Source organism: Pinus tabuliformis, chromosome 1_1, assembly GCF_031772625.1.
Source record: "Pinus tabuliformis cultivar Carrire ecotype Pingquan chromosome 1_1, CPIR1, whole genome shotgun sequence".
Taxonomy (NCBI): Eukaryota; Viridiplantae; Streptophyta; class Pinopsida; order Pinales; family Pinaceae; genus Pinus; species Pinus tabuliformis.
The window spans coordinates 947,890,427-947,911,702 of NC_142297.1; the positions used below are offsets into that span (position 1 = coordinate 947,890,427).

Below are 21,276 nucleotides of genomic sequence, written 5' to 3' on the forward strand. Positions count from 1 at the left end.
ACTCTGATTCCATGTTAAGTTATGGTATGTTCTATGCTTAGAGTAGTTTACTTCTTTTTATTATTATTATCCACAGATTAGCAATCACATGTACATTAAGTAAAGTGCAAATAGAACATTAAACGATCGACAGAAAACAAGCCAAGACAAGAGACATAAGATGTGGCGGCTAGCCAGGGACAAACCCCAATATGGGGAAACCCTTTGATCAAATCTTCCTGTATCTTCAATAATTCAACAGAGAGAAATAGTACATAAATCTGATTTACATCAGCGGCAGTAAACCCTAGATTAGCGCTAAACTAGGGTAAACAATATCCTTCAAACCGACCGTTGAATCGGCTTGATTCCTTCACCAAAAAATGCGGCCTTCTGAGGAGAGTTAGTTTCAACTACAATGCAGTTCTGAGAGAGAGTTTGATGGTCAACGCTGGTCAAACTTCCGATCTGCAGTTGCAGCCCTAAATTTTGCATCCTTCCTTCCACACATGTGAGAGAAGAGTCCCTTTTTGCGCAGTAGGAGAAGATCCTCTTTTCTGTGCAGGAGAGAGAGAGAGAGAGAGAGAGATGTGATGAGATGTGAGTGTCCAAATGAGGAAAAGACCTCCTGTATTTATGTACAAATGTTGATGATGAATAGATGTGTTTGTTGGGCTTCTGAGCCTACATGAGTTGCTGGTCGGCTTGATTATATTCCATAATCAAAATAAATTCATATCTCCATAAATACTTATCGGAATAGGATGATCTTTAGATCAATCCTACACTTCTCGATGAGAGGAGTCTAGGAAAAATATTATTAGCCATGAATAAGGTGACCCACATGGAGTTTGGCCCTAATTGCCAATTTAACAACGATCCACATCATATAAAACTCTAGATCGAAGAAATATACTTTAGCAAGAGTCTTGGAATCATCATCAAGGAAGAAGTAGAGAGAAAGTCAAAACCCTAGAAGCATTTATAATTTGCACTCATTCACCATCAAAGAAGTCGAAGTATCTTGAAGGCTAGAAGGCTAAAGGCATTGCCATCAATTTCGAAAGCCTTCAAGGTAGACTCCCCCTTATTTAAGCAGGGATCTCCTTATCCTTAAAAGAAGACCATCCGAGAAGCATTAAGATATCTTAATCAATCATCATCAACAAACGGATCAAATTGAAGATTCTATCTTCACTTAACAGGTAAGTACCTTTTTTCTTCTATAATCTAATCTAGTAAAGTGACTTCATGTTGCAAGGAGAATTATAAGCTAGTTGGGCCATCAAACTTCCTTGTATGGAAAAGAAGGATAGACAGAGTCCTCGAAGTAAATGAAGTCATTGATCATGTCCATGGAAAGGTCTCCAAACCATCTGAAGATCAAGCACTAACTGAAGACATGGAAAGGGATCTAAGGGCTCAAAAGATTCTTATGAAATCTATCGAAGATCCCATGATTTCCTATATAGCCGAGTTGGAGACATCAAAAGAAATATATGATAGGCTGATAGAATTATTCTCTGAAAGTGCAATAAGAAAGATCTTACCACTTAGATTTGATCTATATAAATTGACGGTATCAAAAGATGAAGGGATATCTACATATCTCTCAAAAGCATCTCAAATAAGAACTCAACTGCAAGATCTAGGAGAGATGATATCTGATAAAGAAATGATCTCCATTATTCTAAATGTATTGACTGATGAACAAGCTAACCTCATATCTAATGCCTGTGAGGAAGAAGAAGCTATCCCATTCAACAATGTGTGGTTTCTATGCTAGAAAAAAGAAAATAGGTTGAAGGGAGAATGTGATGAAGGACCAAGTGAAAGGGGTCAAACAATTAATAAAAGAAAAAGAAAGTTTGGTAAATTTGGTCCTCAAAAGAAAAGGAAGAACATGGCTGAGGTTCAGTGCTATGGATGTCAAGATTATGGGCACTATAGAAGAGATTGTCCTAAACTTAAAAGGGACAATAGTAAGAGAAAAAGGAAGAAGCCCATATTACTGAAGAAGTGGAAGAACTTGAGACAAAGAAGCCTAAGAAGGAGGAAGTGAGAGATCTCTACTGTCACTGAGATAATCTCCTTCTCTAAAAGGTACTCTTCTGTTGTGTAAATTATAAGTAGGAAGCATTGTAAATAAGATAGGATGCATCATCTTAGAAATTGACATCATGATAGAAGCATTAGAAGAGCTCGTGACATAGGCAACATTAAGGATGTCTGGAACAAAATCTATGTCAGTCAACTATGGAGGATATAGCTCTTGGAAACCTCATTGAAAGCTCAAGTGATACTCATGGAAAAAGGAAGAAGTCATCTAGGAAAAGGGTCATCATACATATATCAAAAAGAAACATCTGTTGATGGGGATACTTTAGATCCTCAAGATTCTCTGATGGAATCTTCATTGAAAGGATCATTGATTGTGAGGGAAAGCAAGTGTTTAATCAAGAATTCTAAAGTTATGGTATTCATGGGATGATGGTATACTAACATAACACTGAACAGGGAAGCATATTATGGGTATGAAGCTTCTTCATTGAAAGGAAGTTGCTGCAGGAAATCTAGATGACCCAAAAGAAACATGAGGTATGTATGCTTACATTTGATATTATGGTAGTCATTTCATATGGTTGCAGGCAACATGGATCACTGCTCTATCTTGAGAAGCATGATCAAAGAAAGAATCTCCTCCCACAAAGAGATGCAGGAATGCATGGATCACATATTTTCTATATGAAATCAGCATAATATGTCCTCATATGGAGTAATGAGGTGATTGCATACAATTGAGGAACCTTAATTGGGAGCTCCCGAGAATGAAATATGGGAAGAGAGAAAGGAAGGGATCGTGGAATATGCAACAATGGTAAAGGTAGTCAACATCTAAAAGACCAAGAAGATTTGACTATGATATCTCCGAGAAGGATATGAAGACTCTAATGGGAGTTTGGAATGTTGGTTTGCGGTAGCATCAGATGTGCTCTAGCCACGAAAAATGCTGGAGAGGCTATAGCACATGGGATCTCCAAGACCCATAAATGGCTTGGGCAAAATCTAACCAGTTTGGGAGATATTAAAATAATTAATATTTTTAACGAAGTTCCTAAGTCTAAAATTAGGAAAAATAAAATATTAATGTGAATTAATATAAAACTGAGTTAGAATGGTCCAAAAGTCATGGATCAAGCCAAATCTAATCTTAGCCCTTGATTAGAGATTTAATCTCGACTGTTGATGGACCAACGAGAAAAGTACAAGAGGAGGGTTGAGTGTCAGTGGGAGAACACACTGAGTTGATCAAGAATTCGATTTTCTGGGGCAGGGCTTGCTGAGGAGATCAAAGGAGTGATTAGAGTTGTCGCTGAGGCGTAGTGAATACATAGCAGAGAGGCAGAGTTAGTACCGGGAGCATTAGTGCAGAAGCCGGGAGAGGGTTGACACGAAGCCATCTAGAGGCCACCCAAAGGTAGCCAGGAGCTGTGCAAAGCCTGAGGAGGGCTAGCGTGTGAGACGCAAAGAAGATGCAGCTCTCACATCTGCAGGAAAGCAGGAGAAAAGAAAGAAGAAGGACCTCTCCAAGGTCAAGTGCTTCCATTGTGTGGAACTGGGTCACTATGCGAACCAGAGTCCTAGGAAGAAGAGCAAGGGAGAGGCTTCTGAGACCAAGGCTGTGCCGACTAAGGCGGAGAAGGAAGTGGAGATTGATGACGACTATGACATGAGTGCTCATGCACCTCGAGAGAAGAGGTGGGGAGATATCGAGCTGTAGTCAGACGGACTACAGGCGATGACGGGCATGATCCTTGAGGTACCCAATCTCTTGGATTATACTTTGCTACGGGAGCCCCGAAGAGGAGTAGCAAGACTGGCGTATGTTGGTAGAGATAGATGCGGATGGAGCGACAGAGAGTGCTAAAGTGCAGGAGTCCCAGGATAGCGTGAGGAAGCAATGCGAGATGCATGGAGTTGCTGCAGAAGCGCAGAGGTCAGAGAGGGAGCACTTGTCAGCGATAGAGGGAGCTTCAACGTCGGGAGTGCCTCTAGCCTGACAAAGATGTCAGAGTTGGGAGGATCAGTTACTTACTTCTCAGTAACTGAGTTGCAGTGCAATAGTTAGCAGTGGCAGAGCTATGGGCAGCACTATGCAACATGATGAGAGGGTATGCAGTGCAGATGCAGTAGTGGCAGTTGCAGGGCCATGGCCAGTAGCACGGATGCAGAGGGCGCTGCCGTACGGGTGCAACAGTGGTAGTTGCAGGGCTATGGGTAGTAGTACAGAGGATGTTGGGCCAGGAGGCTTGGCATCAACATAGGGACCGATGCAGGATGATCAGGGTGATACTCATTGTGGAGTATTGCTAGAGCATAGTCCTCGCTAAGAGGGAGTGTTGATTTGGGGTAGCATCAGATGTGCTATAGCCACAAAAATTGGTGGAGAGGGTATAGCACACGAGATCTCCAAGACCCAGAAATGATTTGGGCAGAATCTGACTACTTTGGGAGATATTAAAATAATTAATATTTTTAATGGAGTTCCTAAGTCTAAACATAGGAAAAATAAAATATTAATGTGAATTAATATAAAATAGTGTTTTAAAAACTGGCCGGTCTGAACCGGTAACCGGTCAAACCGGCTGGATAGCAAGCCCGTCGGGTCAAATCGGCTTAAAAAGCCGGTTTATTTCCTCATGTCACCTTTATTTTGCCCTAATTGGTCCTAACTAAATCAGCCGGTTTGTGGTCAAACTGGTCGGTTTATTGCTAGGGCAACTGTAACCCCCAAAAAATGCATTTTTGTACGTTTTGAAGTTGGTTTGAGGGAAATTTGGGGTTGTTTTCCTCCAAAAATAGTCCCTCCAAGAAAAACATGCCTACCTTCTCATTTTCTTGACACATCTCAACCCTAGCAATGTTGGCAATTAATGGTAATGTTAAATTCTTATAGTAAAAGTGACATTTCCTTTAATTTTCATTTTCATCATTTTACTTAAATTTTTAATATTACCATGAAATGACTCATGATGTTTGAGAGTGGTTTCGACCTCGTTGGATTTCATATGCAGAAACTAGAATTTTAGATTTCTCTCAAAGTTCAACAGACTTAATGGTTTTCAGGATTTCATGGTTTGAGTGTTTGCAACGTTTCCATTTGATTCTATCATGCGTGAGGGTATGAGATTGGCATTTGATCAAGAGCATGATGCCTTGTAAGAACCTTGATCATGGTGGCATTGATTATTGAAATTTGTTGATGTTGGTGGTACTGATAGTTGAACTCCTCTACCATGGCCTTATCAAGAATGCACCCTTCACTCAAAGGAAAACGACTGGTTAGGCATGCTAATCTTTTTCTACCACATTATTAGGTTGAGGGGATGAACCCTTCATTCAAACCAAAATCATTGGTTAGGCATGTTAAACCTTTTCAATTTCTATCCTGTTATAAGGTTGAGCAATCCAAGTCTGAAGAGTTTGAGCTAGATGATGTTCATGTATCTCTTGTTGATGATGTTTATGTATTTCTATTAGCGTTGAAACTTGAATCAATGATGAGTTTCATGAGTGACCATGTTGATCGGTGATTTGTAGTTTTGATGTCTATTTTTGCTACTACTAAAGTTGTAGAGGAGTTTTAGAATTCCTCAAACTTGGAGGCATATTATTTATGTAGCTCATGTTGATGATCTATTGTCTTGTAGTGGTGATGAGTTTGATCATGATGAGGAGTGATCATGTTGTTGATCACTGATATGTAGACTTGTAGTAGTTTAGTGACCCCATAGCTTAGAGCATTGTTTTCGCACTCTAGAGGCCATTTAGAACCTCATTGATTATGTATTTTGTTGCGGATATGTATTGCACTCGATGCCATTTTGATATATTCACCTTTACATGGTATATAGATGAGAAAACCTTGCATATTTTGTTTCTATTGGCTTGGAATCATGGTTTCAAATCTTAAAAATAGTTTTTTTCATTAAAAATTAGTTATTTAATGTATTTTTTTAAATCGGTACGCTTAGACCTGACCAGTCCCTGTTTGAAACCCGGTTCATTAGGTGGACTGGTCTAGTCACCGGTTCCAGTTTTTAAAACATTGTATAAAACTTAGTTAGAATGGTCCAAAAGTCATCGATCGAGCCAAATCTAATCTTAGCCATTGCTTAGCGATTTAATCTCGACCATTGATGGACCAACAAGAAAGGTATAAGAGGAGGCTTGAGGGTCAGTTGGAGAACACACTGAGTTGATCAAGAATTTGATTTTCTAGGGTAGGGTTTGCTGGGGAAATCGAAGGAGTGATCAGAGTTGTAGCTGAGGGACAGTGAATACAGAGCAGAGAGGTAGAGTTAGTTCCGGGAGCATCAACGCAGAAGCCGGGAGAGGGTTGACGCAGAGCCATCTAGAGAGCATGCAGAGGTAGCCAGGAGCTACGCAGAGCTTGAGGAGGGCTAGCGTGTGAGACGCAGAGGCTCCAGAGGCCGACGCAGAGCCCCGAGGGGCTAACATTGGGCCAGATAGGTTGACGCAGACCCTAGAGGCGGCACTGAGAGATTTTGTGGGACATATTGGAGCTCGAGAGCTAGATAGGGTGATGCAGTCCCTATCAGGGTGACACAGAGTAGCAGAAAGCTGTATTGTTGCTGTGGGATCATTCATCTGGTGATTTAGCTAGAATATTTGTCTCCGACTGAGAGATACTACTGCCGAGGGCATTCTCTGTTGGGTGAGTCATTTCTGGCACCCTGGTAGTATTTTGAAACTGCATAATAATAAAACCCTCTGAATAGCTGCACCAATTTTCCCGCATTGGGTTTTTCCAGGGACATTAGTCCAAAAACAACGGTGTCACTTGTGTGCTTGTTTCTTTCAGTTTATGATTTGTATGTGTTGATACTGTACTTGTATTTATTTTCAGTATTTAAATGGTAAATAACTTGTTAAGTAAATGAACAAGTAGGAAGAAATAAATCAGATAGTACAGGAAGAATTTCTGACGGTTAGACTTAGAAATTCCAACATGGAAAAGATGGAGACCCTTGACAATACATATCTTTAGGAGATGTGTCAACATGTACGGTGGATGTTGATGCCTATAGGAAGATGCCGTGATGAAAGACCATCACAAAGGTAATTGTGATTTAAGTGTTCATTTCTTATTTATGAGCAAGTATCTGGATGGGCTTATGCAGGGCTGCCAAGGGAAGAACTATGTATGTCTATCAAGAAGATAATGTAGAAGGATGTAAAACCCTTCCAAAGAAAATAACATAAAGAATGCAACATGACGTGAAGCAAGGCCAGATGTAGACTGATGGATCACTTTTTGATGAAAGGAATGGTGACATGATTGAATCATGGATGAAAGTGATGGATGTTCTGTACTCTATGAAGAAGTCGCAAAAGATGAAGACTTCGTGGCAAAGAAATTCATGACATCGAAGGAAGGAGTTCTTCAAGCAGCTGGTTGTCCCATCATCTCCACTTGAGAAGCTGCTGTAGGTCCCTAATTAAAGGGAGCCTGGAAACAAGTTTCTTGCTTGGAAGAAACTTGGAAATTCCTAAGCCAAGAGGGAGCTTAGGTACATTCCTTCTTGTAGGAATGATTATATTCCTTTATTGGGATATATATATGTCCTCCCTAATTAAGAGGGAGAGATAGACACATCATTTTGGTCTTCGCCCGGGAAGACAGAATGGAGGATTGGGTAATCATTTGGCATCTAATGCTCTTTGAGGATGAGATAGGGCATCCAAGATAAGAGTAGCTGTAGAGGACCGATATTCTTTGAGGATTGGGCATCCAAGATAAGAGTAGTTGTAGAGGACCGATATTCTTTGAGGATTGGGCATCCAAGATAAGAATAGTCTTGATGGCACACACCTTGGGAACCCGGGTGGGGTATGTTCTGGGAGAGACAATGATGAGAGTGTCTATAAATCATTGGTCTCGACAACATTGAGCTCAAATCTTGTGGAGGGATAGAGTTGTTAGTCAAGGCCTTGCTATGTAACAATGCTTGTTGATATGATGCTGTACAAATGGGTTACCAATACGATTCTTCTTATGAGAAATTTTTCAAATTGAGAATGACGAAGTACCATTATGAATAACTGTGTTGAAAAGTGTAACTAGGTTCGGTCTTCATAATGACATGTAATTGTGATTTTTATTTAAAGAAGAAAAATAAAATTATTGTAATGCTTGCATCATGGGTTTCATGAGCAAGAGATTAATTTTTAGTGGAGGCTCCCATTGAGAGCCCTTAGGGATATTGCCATCTAGTCATAAAAGTCTAAAGAGTCATTGTCATGTAATGGAGACATGTTACACATTGTAAAAAGTCATTTGTCTTTGTAAGTAACCTTGCAAGACCTTGTCACTAGCCCTCACTCAAGTCGGCCTATAACGAAGGGATAATTTTAGAAAGGTGAAGTCGGCCCTTTGAGAGATCATGTCGTCCTAACTGCTATGGACAAACGACTATATATAATACCCATGCTCGGCCTCATTTGGAAGCAAGCAATTCGGTGAAGCAAGTGGCTCATCACAAGTGCACATTTCATCATAGAAAGAACCTCTAAGCCAACAAGGAATGAAGGAAGGATAGCGAAGGAGAGAGCCATCATTAAGTACTGTTTTGGGCTAAGTGTATCCTCACACATGCGAAGGCTGCAGGTCCGAAGTTGGCAAGGGAGGATCGAGGATTGCAGTCACCTAGAAGTATTTTTGTTTGGGTGGAAATCTTCGCTGAAGCAAGCCAAGTAATATAGGGAAAGAATATCTGTCTTGAAGGGACTATTGAAGGAACAAATCTGATCTAGGGTTCTGTTATCAAGAAGAGGAACCATAGATCTACAAGAAGAGGCTGAAATTCTGAAGAAAGCCGAAAAGGAGAAAAGGAAGAGCAGCGTTGGAGAGGAGGCTAGTGACTTGGTCTTGGGAGCACTCTAGTGTCAAGGGTCTTTGTCATGGACTTGGTATTCGTCACTTGAAGGTTCTATAAGAAGAATTTCGTTTGGTTTTTCCTCTCAAAGAGTGAGAGGTTTTGGCCCTGGCTGACAAGCCTATATACTGTGTCTCTTGCCTCTTTACTTTGCATGAATTGGTAATTGTCTTGATGAAAATAACACAATATTAACTCAAGAAGAAGATCCTAATCAAGAAGTAAAAAGACTATCACAAGCAATTATCATAAATAGAGAAGTCACCTAACTATTCATGCCCTAGATTTCTAAACATACCATGCATGATGGAGAAGGTTGAGGAAGATGACATGTTGCATTACATTCATCTAGCATATTCTATTTAGAATATTGTATGGGTATTTTGGTCCTAGTTCACCCATTTAGACTTTACTGTAATATTTTCTAATATTCTTCCTTGGAAACAAAATAAGGAAGATATGATTTTACCGTAGAAGAGAGTTGTTCAAGCCTATACAAGGGCATATTGTATGGGTATTTTGGTCCTAGTTCACCCATTTAGACTTTATTGTAATATTTTCTATTATTTTCTAATAATTTTCCTTGGAAACAAAATAAGGAAGATATTATTTTATTGGAGAGAAGAGTTGTTCAAACCTATATAAGGGTTTGTTCTCTCCTTCATTTTGGAATGTTGGATTTGGGAGAAATACCTTGGAGCTTAATCGCTCTGGTTCCCTAACTTTTTTCCAAATCTGTTTTGATTTAATTTACTTTTCATTTCACCTTAAACTTCTAGCCTAAATTCCAGCAAGTCTATTATAGGGCAGCCAACCTTGAGTCAGAGGAGAGGTGGCCTAAAGTGTGAAGAAGGTTGCTGAGGTGATGGTGCCCTGCCCTCTCAGTTCTTCCAAGTGCTTTTTTGAAGTTAGGGCTTGATTTTGGTATGTGTGAGTTTGAGAGGTAATTGGGCTGATGGAGTAGGCTGGTTTATTGGTAGTTTGGCAGATGTGATATGCTTGTTATAACAAGTTCAGAAGGGACCAATGAAAAACTGTAATGGATAAATAATCAAATTATGATGTACTATTTGCAAAAATGTTAAATATTTAAATTTTAAACAGCGTGAATTATGTTAAAAGTGAGGCTTTGAAAGGTAACTGGACTGATGGATTAGGCTGATGAATGGGTAGCCTGTCGGATGTGATATACTTGTTATAACAATTTTAAAAGTGAACTGTTAATGTTAAATAACCAAATTATGATGGATTATTTGCAATAATATTAAATATTTGAACTGCATGAATTATGCGAAAACCTGGGAGTGGGATTTCAAATTATGAAAGAAGTCAGTTCATTCATTTATCTTTACTATTTCTTCATCCTATCAACATGCTTTCTTCTTGTCAGTAATATGCCTCTAAATAAACTGGTTTTTGTTTGTCATTGTTATGTTTCATCTATGTGTAGAATAAGTTGTCTGTGAATAAATTTTTCACGAGGTATTTACAGTAGTTTTGAAATTAGTGAGTGGGATTTTTTGATGAGTTTGACCCACCCTATAATTTCTTATCATTTACATTGGCAAAGAGCCATTAACTTTTATCAAGATTGGTGCTAAAGAAATTGGTCCTGGGCAGGTTCACTATGAAAAAATATACAAATGTCTTTTCCCAGCAATTCTCCGTCTTGCAACTGATGCGGAGTTGGTAATATTCCTTGTATCTCTAGATGAACTTTTTTATTCATCGTTCTGTCATTTTCTACCTTTATCTTATAAGCTATGTAAAACTTGTTGCTGGTTATAAATTTGAGAAAGTCCATGTAAATATATTATTGCTAGGTAGTTTCCAATTTGTTTGGTCTTTTTGCAGGTTACTCGGCAGCTATTCTCGGAGTTTGTAAAACAATTGATCCATTGGTTTACCAGCAATACCCAGAAAGAAAATCCAGATTCCATGGCGTTATTAGACTCCATACTGGATGGAGTTGTTGATTCTGAGAATGGTTCCCTCAGGTACTGTCATAAGCTTTCATGAAATTTATGTAGTTGGGTATGCCAGTAATCAGGAATTTTGAATCTAATAATACAGGAAAAAGGCAACATTAGATCAGAATATATTGAAAGTTAGAAATAATCAATAGTATTACTACATGTGCTATACTGTAAACTGCCAAAAGCTAAGAGTGAAAAGTTGATGTGGGAACATATCCTAGAATCTTACTGACCAGTCAAATTTTAACCCCACATGGTAAATATCCTTAGTCATGGATGAATGGTTATTCATGAAATTCACAAACTCATGATAATAATGTTTCTATTTCTGAGAATTTAGAAAATTATTTCTTTCCTAACAGATTACTGGTTGCATGCAATAAAATACATATAGAGCCCAAGTTTCTTCTATTCTTTTGTATCTGTTTCCTGGAATGCCTTGTGAAATGATGGCTGTATGGTGAAGAGAAGACAAGAAAAAAATATTGGCAGTTCAAAATATATAGATAATTGTTATGAATGTGACATAAGAACAAAAGTAGTCAGAACTTTGGAAACAAATACAATAAATAATAACATTATTGACTATTTCCCCTCACATAACATGAGGTTTGTCCTAGGTTGTAGACCGTACCAAGGAAGGTCACATTTGGAGGACATTGGCTTTGCAGCGAATTTGTTTGTGTTGATGCTTGTGTGTTTATGGAATATCACCTTGGTGTTGTTACTATCCAGGTTCTTACTTGGTGCCAAAGCCCCCTAGGTACTGTTGTGAAACCCCATGGGCAACATAGGCAAACTACCATCGTCATCTGAGTAGTATTGCCTAGAAGTGTTATAATCTAAGCGGGATTCCCTATGTTTAACTAGTATAGACTGGGAGCAAGAGAGAGCTTAGAAAATATAAATGATATTTTTGGAGAATTTTATGAGTTTTGTTGGTGATTGAAGGGTAAGATCAGTGCCTTTCTTTGGTTGGCCTTGTTACCCATCCACATGCATGGGTAACTCTCGGAGAAGAATTCTTCTATGATGCAGCTTTGCCAGCTAGAAGCCCCTACTGTGATTGAGGGATGGCTGCCCTTAGGTGCCTATCACCTATTCTCTGGTCTGTACATTCATTTATCTCACCTATAGTTTTAAAACCCAGGTGGTCTGAAACGGAAGCCAGTCAGACTGGTCAGTCACCAATTGTTGGAGGTCAAACTGGCCTATCGAATTGGTTTTGGGATTGGTTAGATACCAAACCAGTTGGTCCTAATATTCTATTAAACCGACCCAGGTCATCTAAACTGTACAGAGCGAGTGTGTGGGCCAATGGATTGAGGTTTTGGGTGGTTTCTAAGGAAATTATGGGAAATTTGTAAACATTGGCAGCAAGGGAGAAATTTCCTTAAGAAACCCTAAAGAGGGTTTATGTTGGTCATAAGCAAAAATTCAATTGGTCCAAATTGATCTAACAAATAAGTATGAAAGCAAATATATTTGGAGTGACATTTAAAATTCACATTTAATCAGTTTCTCTCCAAAGAGACCAAGTTGGCCTCATTTAAGGTCATACATGGAGATATGTATGGTTCGCATACTCTTGTGGAGTGAAGATCTGTAGTTCAATGACTACTGGTATATCAACTTTGTTTATTCGATAGTTTTGATTTCTGTGATGGATGATTTCGATCTCTGAAATGAATATATGATGGTTTCGATCTCTGCAATAGATGTATAATCTCTGGCTTGCATTTTGGAGAAGACTCCTCACGATCTCTCACTCATCAACAAGGCTCTCGCTCTTTCTATGGATGGGGTCAATACAGCGTTATGGGTTTCACTATCTATGGCTTTCACTATTCTTTATCTCTGTTACAGGGATGTGGAATGACACGTATTCATTCTCAGATCTTCAATGCATCTTATCTCTACAATACATAAGGGGTGAAGTCTGAAATAATTTGCAAGAATTAAGGTCTGGGGTATCTCACGAGGGCTACGATCTATCATCTGAGGTCTTTACAAGATTCTACTTTTGTTATACTCTCACTCGAGCTTCAAACTATTGGACTGTACGTTCACATATGCTACAGGATTACAAAACCATAACTTCGTATATATTTCAAACTTTCAAGTCTTGCATGTCTATGATGTATCTCTCATGGCTCTATTTTTTGATGAATCTCACATATGGTAATGACATTACAGGATTTAGGTTACATTGACAGGATCTCGACTTGCTGAGTCGATGGCCCACAACAGGATCGCTCACAGTGCTGGGTTTATAAGGCTCGGATGGCCCGCAGCAGTATGGCCCAGTTGGCATGGTCTCTCTGAATATGGCATGATTATTCAGTCTAGGCATCACATTTAATATTATAGTCCACACACACACACACACACACATATATATATATTACAGCCCTGACATCACATATATCTTCAGTTCTTGACATTCCATTTATATTACAGTCTTGGCATCACATAGTTATGGTTCCACTTTATATGTAGTCTCGGTTCAACATTATTTTAATTTCCCAATGTATGGATGGACTCAAGCATTATGTCTATAGATGGATATTTGCTCTGGTGTACTGATTGGTGTCGGCATTGCTGCATATATTGTCTTTGGCATTGGTACACACACACACACACACATATTACAGCCCTGACATCACATATATCTTCAGTTCTTGACATTCCATTTATATTACAGTCTTGGCATCGCATAGTTATGGTTCCACTTTATATGTAGTCTTAGTTCAACATTATTTTAATTTCCCAATGTATGGATGGACTCAAGCATTATGTCTATAGACGGATCTTTGCTCTGGTGTATTGATTGTTGTCGGCATTGCTGCATATATTGTCCTTGGCATTGGTATGCACGTAAGTCTTTGCACTGTGGTATATGCCAGTCTCAACACAATTTTTCATCATTGACATCAGATTCATATATGGCATTGTTGAAGTACTGAGAAGAGATAACATTTACATGTTGTAATCCTAATGCCAAGCATGGCAAACTATTGATGATAAGTATTATGTACTTACGTTATTGATTAATCTTGTTCACAAACAAAGTTGTGAACAAGTCAAACATATGGCCCTGGGCAACCTGTTGATATTTGTACTTTGTATCTCAGCTGAACCATTGATGAAATCTAATAGAAGAAGAAGAATTGAATTCCGGGTTTTCCCCCTTGTGGGGGTTTGCCTTGGTCTTCGACTAATCTTGGTGTCTGTTTCCATGCATGCTTTTCTTCTAATGTTCCTTTTCCGTTCCGCTGCATTTATGATGATGTTTTTCTTTCTACATAATTGTACATGATGTAATAATGTTACAATGATGTTGGGTGAATTTAATGTGTTTATGATATAATGCAATTATCAAAACAAAGAACAATATAGCTTGAAGAAACATTAATATGGTATCAGAGTTGGGTTGAAGAAAAGTCATGGTTATCACCCCTATGGAAGCAGGAAAAGATAGTGGAGACCTAAATGAATGCTAGGGTTTTGAAGGAAACCCTAGGCACCCTTGTTTAGGGTTTGATGGATAGCATAAAATTAGGGATTGGAGGAAACCCTGAAGGATGGCTTGGAAATGTTGAAGAAATGTCAAATTTAGTATAATTGTATATTCGCTCTAGGAGACAGTTTGTTTGGATAGGTTGTTGATAATTAAGGCATCTCCTCCTATGTTGATGACCAATGGCACCTTATGATTAAGAAAGGACTTGGACCAATAATTCTGCGAATGATTGCATTTCTTTTACAAACTCTTAGTGACAGGATCAAGAGGGAGTTGAACTCTTCCTTCAATCGTTGTTTAAGTTGCTGGTGCAAAAAGAAGAAGTTGGTGCAGGAACAAGATGGAAGCTAGTATAGGAAAGAGGAAGCTAGAGTGATATGCAAAGCTCTACTACTGCATGTAACAAAGCATATATGCTATTCGAATGCTACAAGTTGATAAAGTTATTTGAATATTACGAGGTATGTATAGTATATTGTTTCCGTGTTTTGATTTAGTTGCAATGTTGGATGGCAAGTTAATCGTAGAGGTATGACAAGAATATCTCTTTCATAGATGATTTGATGCATAAATTCTAGTTACATACATAAGTTTGATCTCTGGTACATGTGATATGTTGTTGCATTTTATAGTCACAACCAATGTTGCGAAAATCGCGATATTATCGCGATAACATGAAAAAATCGCGAGTTTTTCAAATTCTGGATAAACTCGCCTGATTACTATGCGGTTTATTTTTCCAAAAAATCGGTGAAATTATTGCGATAAATTCAAAAAAGCGTGATAATTTCAAAATAATCGCGATTTGATTGGAAGTTATCGCAAGGGTGGTGGACAACGCGTTTTATAAGGGAAAACATGAATTTTTTTTGTCATTTTGAATAGACAGCGGCGTGGATTGAGAGCTAAGGAGGAGAGGAACCCTAGAAGGCATCTACTAGGGCAGAGGAGGAGGAAGCCTGGAGATTTTAGCATCCCAAGCAAGAGAACTTCGTCTTTGGATCAAATTTCTCTAGCAAACTGTGGTTTCCAATTATGGGCACCAAATTTGGCCATTTTGTTTTGTTTTTTTGTTTTTGTTTTTTGCTTGGGTTTCTATAACCCATTGTTTATCAAAGATTTTTTAGTGGATTTGATGGTGTTTTTTTTCATTTTTTTTGCATAGAGTGGAGAGAGTTCATTTTGGATTGAGTTGAGGTTTTTTTGTTTGTTTTGTCAAAAATTCAATGTGTTGTGTCATGTGTGTAATTTTTTTTTTTAAATTTTTGTAACTTGCAATTCTTATTGTGTCATAGGTTCAACTTCAAAGTTCAAACTTCATCTTACATTAAATCTCAGGAATTCAACCAAGTTACAAACATGCCAAGGAAATCGGACCATTTGTGGGAATATGGTGAACCTGATGGAGGGTTTGATAGATTGAACTTGTCTTGCAAGTTGTGTGGGCAGCATATGTCAGGGGGGGTTTATAGATTGAAGTATCACCTTGCACAAATCCCTGGACATGATGTAGGGCCTTGCAATAATACAAATGCGGAAATTATCCGAAAAGCCATGAGACCATTGGAAGAATTAGAGCAAGAGAGAGTGCTCAAAGCAAAACTGAAAAAGCAACTAGCAGGGAAGGTGTTAGGAGGTGAATATGGAAGTGGCATTGGTTCTACTTTAGCATCAATGTCTACAACCAACCTTGTAGCTACCTCATCATTTTTTGTTCCTAGAACAATAGCTGATTCACAACCATTTATCACTTCAATACTTAAAAAAAATGAGAAAGAACAAGCTGACAAGTTGTTGGGCAAGTTTTTCCTTTGGAGTGATATTCCTTGTAGCGTTGCAAGAAATAATCCATTTTCCTAGCCTGCTGTTGATGCTTTTGCAACTGTTGGCTCAAGGTACAAAATTCCTTATGATGACTTTAGAGGTCGCATTCTTCAAGAGGAAAATGTTGACTGCACCAAAATATTGGAGGAGTTTAGGGCATCATGGGCACAAACATGATGCACTGTAATGTTAGATGGTTGGACTGACCAAAAGGGGAGAAACTTTATAAACTTCTTGGTTAGTTGTCCCAAGGGGACAATGTTTATGAAATCTATTGATGCATCTTCACATATCAAAGATGCAAAATTATTATGTGATTTACTGGATGTGTTTATTTTTGAGGTGGGTGCAGAATATGTTGTCCAAGTCATAACGAAGAATGCTGCAAATTATGTTGCTGCTGGCAGGATGCTTATGGAGAGGCATCCTACTTTATTTTGGACACCTTGTGCTGCACATTGTATTGATTTGATGTTGGAGGACATAGGAAAAATTTACACACACACACACACACATATTACAGCCCTGACATCACATATATCTTCAGTTCTTGACATTCCATTTATATTACAGTCTTGGCATCGCATAGTTATGGTTCCACTTTATATGTAGTCTTAGTTCAACATTATTTTAATTTCCCAATGTATGGATGGACTCAAGCATTATGTCTATAGACGGATCTTTGCTCTGGTGTATTGATTGTTGTCGGCATTGCTGCATATATTGTCCTTGGCATTGGTATGCATGTAAGTCTTTGCACTGTGGTATATGCCAGTCTCAACACAATTTTTCATCATTGACATCAGATTCATATATGGCATTGTTGAAGTACTGAGAAGAGATAACATTTACATGTTGTAATCCTAATGCCAAGCATGGCAAACTATTGATGATAAGTATTATGTACTTACGTTATTGATTAATCTTGTTCACAAACAAAGTTGTGAACAAGTCAAACATATGGCCTTGGGCAACCTGTTGATAGTGAGAAGCCCGCAATGGGCTATTTGTATGAGGCCATGGACAGAGCCAAAGCATCCATTCGGGCCTACTATGATGATAAGGGAGATGAGGGGTTTCAGAAACAACTCCTCCTATGGGAAGTGATTGAGAAATGATGGAACAACACACTCCATCGTCCCATTCATGCTGTAGGGATCTACCTGAACTCTGCATTTTCTTACCCATGTGGGTTCTTATTTGATGTTGAGATCATGGATGGATTCTTAACCTGTGTTCAGACGATGATGTGATCTTTAGCGGAACGTGCAGAAATCTCCAAACAAATGGAGATATACAGGATGGCAAGTGGCACATTTGGCTTTGAAATGACTGTAACTAATAGGAACACTACAGTGCCAAGTATTTTCAAATTTTGTTCTCATCAATTTCATAACTTCATACTTTTCTTCAACTTTCAAATTTCATTTTTTTTTATGTTTATCTTATTTGTATTTCTGTTGCAGATGCATGGTGGACTCGCTATGGTGTGAGAGTACTCCATCTGCGAAAGCTTGCCATTCGAATCCTCAGCCAAACATGTAGCTCCTTAGGATGCGAGTGCAACTGGAGTCTATTTGAAAAAATACACAACAAGAAGCACAACAGGTTAAACTTAAAACTTAAAATATTCCAAATTTCCAATTAATTTTTTAAATAATTTTTTTTTATAATTATTATCTTATGATCTTTGTACAAGTTGGAGACCCAACGACTTAATGACATGGTCTACGTCTACTACAATTTTCGATTGTGGGTGAAGCAACTTGAGAGGATACCTGATATGGATGCCTTCATTGGATGGGATTGACACCACTATTGCATGGAGGGTTGAGGCCGAGAGGCCTCTCATGGAGTTTGCCAATGATTGGTTAGAGCAGGAGGTAGTGGAAGGCGTAGAGGGGGGGAGGAGGAGGAGGAGCAACAGGAGGAGGAGCAACAGGAGGAGGAGGAGGAGCAACAGGAGGAGGAGCTACAGGAGGAGGAGATGACACCACCTACCGGCGCTACCCTTGCCACTAGTAGAGGACGTGGTCTACCTCCTGTAGCTCCTAGTTCTTTAGCTTCTAGAGCACAACAGAGTCCACTGCCAACTCCACTGGCATCTACATCTAGAGGGAAAGGGAAAGCTATTGCATTTTCTCGCAAGAGGGGCAGAGGAAATCAATAGTATTAGTTATTTGGTTCATTTAATTGTATATGACATTATGACTCATGATATGATATACATTATTATATTTTTTGTTGATATTTTGAGGCTGAGTTGGGACTCAGGAGTCAAGACTTACTATTCAGGACATGATTCACTGTTATGTGTGATGTAGCACTAGAAATTATATTACACATCTTATATATTAGTTCTTTTATCATATTTATGTATCAATGTATTTATTTATTTTATGTTGTAGATGCTTTAGATATCAAAAAAATTGAAAAAAATGAATATTTTTGTATTTTACGATTATTTCCTGATTTCCTGATTTTTACGATTTTTTCCCCTCGCCAATTTACACCCGCTAAAGATTTTCGCAACATTGGTCACAACTAATATGATCTCTTTGACTTAACCTTCTAACCAGTCAATACCTTTCATGCGACCTTGATGGATATCCTGATTGTTGTCTAAGATAAAGAAACATTGACTTTGATATATTGTAACTTGATACTGTTGTCAATGCGTGTAATGAATGCGGTAACCCTTATGGCATTAATGTGGTTGTAAGATTGATACTCAGGATTTACTAACTGTCTTCTTGTTGATTTTAATAAGGCCTTGATAAGCTGTGATTGCTATGATGTCCTAACAAATTTGACAATATGACAATATACCTTGACTTGATGAAATATATGTGATAAAGAAGTGATGAAGTGAATTAACCTTTGATGGATGTTTAATCACATGTTCATATATGACAATAAAGCAACTGATGATGACTTGTCATGACCATGATGTATATATGTATGAGAACCTGATATAATTTAACTCTGTGCTCTGATAGTCTTATTGATGCATGACAGTGATATGAGAGATAGGTTGATGTTGTGAGTAATGACGATTGAAGAGGCTTCCCATTCAGAGGGAGAGACCCTTGATGAGATCTCAACACCTATGATTTAGTTATAGTGGATGATTGGAAGTTCCATGATTGCAGGATGAATCAAGTCTTCTTTTGAACATATGATATTTTTAAAGGTATGTCTTTGCCTATTTGTTTTTAATTTTTTAATTTTTTTGATCAGCTAAGAGTTCTTTGATGACAAGATTGGATCCACCTCACATATAGAAGTGTTTTTATGACATATTGCTACTGATGCATCCTTGTATGCACTCTGAGTTAGACCAAGCCTGATCATAGTTGGGACAATAACATAATGTTGATATAAGAGACAAGCTTAAGCTTGTGGATACTGCCTCCTTCCATGAGACGAAGTAAAGATGAATATGGTGTTTTTTTCTTTATGTTATATATTTGCTCTGACAATTGATGTCCTATATGAATAGGAAAATAAGGAACAATTGATCTTGGTAATGCATGAGGCAGTGTGATTGAACTCTTTAGTGAGCTATTTGAGGTGGTACTGAATATGAGCACTTTGGTATGTTTTTGGTCTTCAGAGAGCTGCATGGACTGATGGATGGGACCATCCTGGGTAAGGGTCTGGGCTGATTGAGAACACTGAGAATTTCTTTTTCCCCTTTGGTTGAGTTCCCAGAGTGGGGAATGGAGCTAATGGGCTCTTAGGTTTGAGAGACCTATAACTGATAGGGGGTGTAGAGATCTGGGATCTTCGGTAGTTAGAGGATGCCCTAGTTAGCTGTTGATCAATGGTTGTCATTGATGTCAACCCAAGCAACACCAGGGGCCACTTTGATATTGCATGGGCATTTTGACTTGACAACTCATATTATTTTGAATCAAAGATCCTCTCGATGGATTCTACTCGTCGAGATGTTTCCGTTGATATATGGTACGCCTCCCAGTTCTTCACGGTTTGAGAGTTATTTGCTTTTGCAGTTGGAAAGCCCCATTAGTGGGCTAAAACCCCAGGGGTTGAGACCTCACCTTATTCCCCAATGATTGTCAATATATGACAGGGATTCTCACCGTAATCTAACCATATATAAGTTGAATATATTGAAAATCCAAAGGCAATTAACCAATCATTGACTTAATACACTCATGTGTCATCTACAACCACACCAAAAAGGGTTAGTGTATAAATTCCTTAGAACTTAAACAAACAGTTTCAAAAACTATTAAATTAAATTAATTTTATTAAAAAAAAAACAAATAGAAAATTAAAATGAAGCCCTATCCTTCCAGTGGGAGCTGGAGAAGAATGCTTTTCTAGAATTGTAGGAAGTTGTGACTTTCATTTCAGTTGGGGCTGAAGATTAAAGAATTTATTAGAAAAGCGTTCGGTGGTTCTTGACCCGGAGGGGGTTTTCCAGCTAAAATTCTTGTGCCTACTATGTTCTATTATTTACTGTTTTTACTCCATAAACATTAATAATAATTGAAGATTAACTAATGCTCTGAAAGATTTAAAAAGTGCCAATTGCTAAGGAATACTGATTCACGCCCCCAGTCTTTCCAACAATTGGTATCAGAGCTTGGTTCCTTCAATAGTAGTTTAACAACTAGAAGGAGATCATGAAGTATACTAAGAATAGAGTTCCTTTGTTCAATGGAAATAACTATGCATTATGGAGATGAAGAATGCAGGTTCATTTGCCGGTGCAAGGATACGAGGTATGTGAAATCGTTGACAGAGTCTTCACATCGACCCAGGATGAACAAGGTAAGAAAAATATGGTATATGATGCAAAGGATAAAGATCTTATTATCAGTGGGCTTATCGAATCTGTTTATTTTAAGGTATTGAGTTGCAAAATTGCTAAAGAGGTATGGGGCAAGCTTGAAAATATACATGCAGGTGACTCAAAGGTGAAAGAAGCAAAGCTTCAAATTTTCAGGGCAAAATTTGAGAAACTCAAAATGAGGGAAGATGA

The 21,276-nt window shown here is 38.3% G+C and overlaps 1 protein-coding gene across 2 annotated transcripts in view; it reads left to right on the forward strand.

Annotated features, from left to right (window-relative positions):
- Positions 1-21,276, forward strand: part of LOC149217625 (uncharacterized) — a 283,620-nt gene that overhangs the window by 66,385 nt on the left and 195,959 nt on the right. For both annotated transcript variants that reach the window (XM_089393009.1, XM_089393010.1), the window contains 2 exons: positions 10,560-10,628; positions 10,794-10,936. In XM_089393009.1, the coding sequence (XP_089249135.1) occupies positions 10,560-10,628; positions 10,794-10,936 (212 nt within the window). The remainder of the gene's footprint in view (positions 1-10,559; positions 10,629-10,793; positions 10,937-21,276) is intronic.